At 45.6% G+C, this 4,402-nt stretch overlaps 1 protein-coding gene across 1 annotated transcript in view; it reads right to left on the bottom strand.

Moving 5' to 3' along the window:
- Nucleotides 1–535: 535 nt before the first annotated feature.
- The window catches only part of LOC119316755 (peroxisomal membrane protein PMP22-like), a 5,033-nt gene continuing 1,166 nt past the window's right edge, over nt 536–4,402 (bottom strand). Inside the window, exons 3-7 of the mRNA XM_037591135.1 lie at nt 2,424–2,525; nt 1,720–1,795; nt 1,143–1,213; nt 977–1,062; nt 536–895 (exon numbers count right to left, since the gene is read on the bottom strand). Coding sequence (XP_037447032.1) covers nt 844–895; nt 977–1,062; nt 1,143–1,213; nt 1,720–1,795; nt 2,424–2,525 — 387 coding nt within the window. The 3' untranslated portion in view covers nt 536–843. The remainder of the gene's footprint in view (nt 896–976; nt 1,063–1,142; nt 1,214–1,719; nt 1,796–2,423; nt 2,526–4,402) is intronic.

Below are 4,402 nucleotides of genomic sequence, written 5' to 3'. Positions count from 1 at the left end.
AGTTGGGTCGGGAATGAGTCGAAAGCAGACAATAAACGGACGTTGTTCCGTTTGCTCCCACACATTGGGTCGCGTTTTCTGTCCGTTTACCCCCAAACAGATGCAGCCGGACCATTTGGGGTCATGCATTGGAGTTGCCCTAAGCTACTCTTCATCGACAACGGTTGTTGTTGTTGTTCTGATGCGCTCATCCTATGGTGTCTTAGTACGACAACTCTCTCACTGTCTACGAAAATAAGATTTGCCCGGCTGCAGCGAAGGGCAATGACGGCGGCGCACTTTCGGCTCATTTCAATGCTGGTAGTCGTCGCTACGTGGTCTACGGATCTAGATGCAATTTTTATTATTTCTACTTTTCGTTGAACTGCAATGATTGAAGATGAAAAGATCAAAAGTTTTTCCGAAAAAAAACTTAACGGTTCCTTGGAGCATGTGATATGTGAAATAGTAAAGCCTTAACCATCTATGGATTGACCAACGAAGCACATGTGGTCAAACATGAGATTTACATGCCAGAACTTAGAACACAAACTTGGAACGACCAGAACTTCCACTCATGAAAAAAACAATTATTTGCTCTCCGAAGTAGACCGAATATATCCATAGCTAATATAATTCAATTACGTTTCAGTCACAAAGCTTAAATAGTACCAACAGAGAAATCAGATAAGCGGCCTCGCATGCGTTGACAAACAAATCTGCAACTTGATACCAAACAGGTATCGAAATCCTACTATTTAAATACCCTAGGACAATCAACGGTATATTACATAGCAATCAGCATCCTTGTTCTCCGGCCAGTTTGAACCATGATGGAGCAGTGTTATACCCCCACTAATCTGTCTATGACTGCTTCAAAGACATGGCTCTGGCACGAAGGTTGAGAAATATCCCCCTTCAGGAAACAAAAAGATGACCACATAAGAGCAAGCCTTTTCAGTTGGGAAAGAAGCTACCAAAGGCAAAAGAACATTACCAGCAACATGCAACAAAGCTGTGGACAATCACCCGAAACTGCAAAGGCACGTACTGATGGTTTATCCAACCAACTACTGGCCAAAACTGTGCATTGAGAGGATCTTTTAGTGAGCTGTAACGACAAATTGTAAGGCAAGTAGCAATACTGAGAGCAAATTACATACCATCCAAGCAGACAATTGCACTGACAGATATTGTTTCTTCACCCTAGTCTTCACCTCCTTGAAAGGCCTCTCTGCATTCCGACTTGTCAATAACCCATGAGTAGCTACTCCATTCGATTTAAAGGCAACCATCTTACTGGAACACACAACACTATTACATGATTCAGGCAACTGGTAGGATTAAACTGATTCCCCCAGTTTACAGATATCTCGGTCACACAGAGATATAATTGATCGGTCTTTGGACCCTAGATCTATATGACCTCCAATATTAAGGGGAATATGTTTAATAAGGTTTGCTGTATGTTTCAAACGTCATGACTAGGAGGAAAGAAACTCGAAGGGATATTCTGGACCAACAAGCTGAGAAAAGTACAGAAAAGCCTGGTTCTTATGTTTTGTTCAGTAAACGGTTTTCTAAACTCTACTATGCTAATACCTCCTGCTATATCAAGGTAACATACTCGAAAGATGGCAAGTAAAATTTCAAATCATCATTGGCAGTTGGCATGGTATGATGCCAAAGGAACTCTTCCGATTGGTACAAAATCAAACTATTTGACACTTACAGACTTACTCTCAACAACATATCCATAATAGAATAAGAAGAGTAAATTGTTCCAGGGAGAGGAAGTGATCTGCTCCAGCAACACCTGAAAATAGTACGAAACATCTCAAAGTATTCTGACATACCATCAAGTACAGATTGTCCACCAGTGCTTGTTTGACTTCAATCGTGATGTGGGAAAATTTGCTGGCAACAGATATCATAGACTAACTAAGTTGCTGATGCTTTACTAGTATGGTAAATTCACACTTTTTTTGCGGGAAATTAAAGTCAAACCTTTGCAATACCATGATGTACTGTGCTTTACTTATATGTGCACTATCATTGGCAGCAGAACTTTTTATACATGGCCACCACAAGAAAGAAGTGAACAATGGTGTTGATTATAAGAGCATCTACAACCGGACTGAGCTAATTTGACGTCCTATACTTCCGCGGACGCATCAGAAAAGAAACAATAAACAAAGAGAAAAAGTGGTTCGTGGTGGGCCAAATCCAGCGTGGACTGCCCGGACATGCCCGAGCGCCCTCATATCCTCCCCGCATATGGGCTGGATATGAGGGTTCGTGGACAACCCGGACACATGAGGACAATTTGAGGGGCCTGGTTGGGTGACTTTTTTCCTTCTCTCTCATGACCGGCTGTCTCCCAGACATATAGGGGGAAAGTTGGGGGTCCGGTTGCAGATGCTCTAAGATGGTCAAAGTTATACCTTCTTAGCTACAGTTTTGGTATCCTTCTTCCCTTTAAAGATATAATCCAACACTTTATGCAGGAAATGCCCAAATGGGCCACCATATGCAAACCCAAATATCTGCAGCAAAAAAGCACACTGTTACATTAGAACGCAAATGCATGCAAGAAAGCATCATAAACAACATAAGAGAAGCATATAACACAAATGGACATCTACAATTATGTTCTTACGAGTTAGCAACATCAGAGAGGATAAATTTTGTTGACAATTTGTGCAGTACTATCTGAAGTGCATCAGATGTCAATATCTTTGGTCCATTAGAGAAAGTAACAGGTGAAACACAGGGTTCAAATCAATGTTTTTGTCTAATCTAAAGTCTTAGAAGCGTCAGTTTTCAATTTCATCTACTTTAATATGACACAACTACACAACTTGCTGTGAGTTTAGGTTATGATGCCGCATGAAATCCAATAACGTAGTATTAGTCAAGACAATAGACGAAATTCCCTAAAAAAAAGGCAATAGACGAAATAGAGAATCCCTCTGCCCAAAAGCCAAGGACAAGTTATCTTTAACAGATTTCCACAGATAGTGTGGATGCATATTATCCTTAACACAACTGTACATTATGCCATACATTCCTCTTTGACGCAATTGTATATCACACCGCAACAATTCACCAACATATATGTGAACAAGTGAAGCATAACAAGGCAACGGGAAGTAGCTCTACGTCAGAGAAGCAAGTAAGAACCAAAACAAAGATAATGTGAATCATCATTCTGAGATGAGGTCAGATGTAACAAATCTGTACAGGATACCTAGCCACCAATAAGTCTGCAATTAGCACTAGCAACTAATGTTCCCACTAATTTCTATGTGTGCCAACTCAAATCACACAAGAATAACAACCAATGCGGCACATCGCATCCACTGTGTTGAGTATCGTGATTAATTAGGAAACATAGGATAGACTAGGAATTATTCCATCTTGTCTTGTACTCCAAGTTGATCATGTACTCCTATATATAAGCCCACGAGGCTCAAGCAATACAACAATGCATTACACCAATCCCTCTTTCTAACATGGTATCAGCCACTTTCTAACATGGTATCAGCCGCAAGTTCTTAAACCTAGCCACCGCACGCTTCCGCAACACGCCGCCCCTGGGGAGGTCGATCTCCGTGATCTCCGCTGGGGGCCGTGCGACCCGTAGCAAGGTTCGTCCGCCGATTTGTGATCGGCTGCCCTGGTGAGTTTTTCCAATCTCTTGATCGGTTTTCTCTCCGCTAGTCGTTTTCACAGGTATTTTCTTTTTTGGTTCACCGATCATACATCGGATTATGTCGCCCACGGCCGCCGTCAACCCCCGCGCACCTCTACTCCGATATCGGCGCGACCCCCCGCGGCCTCGCGCGACACGCCGGCCTGTTGCGGCCGTTGTCAGTTGCTGCCCGTCGGTCTACACCGGCCGTCGCCGCCTCTAGTCCGACATCAGTGCGACCACCCGGCCTCTTCTCCGACCTGACAGCCTCGCACGACGCGGCGGCCTTCACGGCCGTCCGCCGCGCGTCTGCCCGCTGGTCGCTTTGTGCCGGCCGTCGCCGCCCTGCTCCGAACGGACTCCTGCATAACCTACTGTCTCCGCCGCCACCGTATGGCCGTCTCACGCATGGCGCTACGTTCGCCGCTCAGGCGTCGGTGCCGTGCTGCTCGCTCGGGCTTAACCGCTCGGGCGCCGGGCGCTATCCGCTCGTCCGCACGCCGTTCCCCATCGGCCGTCGTCGCCTAGGTCTGCTCGGCCACCTCGCTTCACTATCCGCACCGCCATCATCATCACCGAGCAGCGTCCCCAACCTAGTGTGCGGTTGGATTGACCACCCGCCTGGCCCGCGATCCGTTCCATCCGCGTTGCGCCACCGACCTGATCAGTCGGCCCGACCCGGCTTGCTTGAGCAACCTCGTTGGTTTTCACTCCAGCCACAACTTCCGC

Source organism: Triticum dicoccoides, chromosome 6A, assembly GCF_002162155.2.
Source record: "Triticum dicoccoides isolate Atlit2015 ecotype Zavitan chromosome 6A, WEW_v2.0, whole genome shotgun sequence".
NCBI lineage: Eukaryota > Viridiplantae > Streptophyta > Magnoliopsida > Poales > Poaceae > Triticum > Triticum dicoccoides.
Note: the sequence above shows the minus strand (reverse complement) of the source record. Positions and strands in the feature narration are given on the sequence as shown.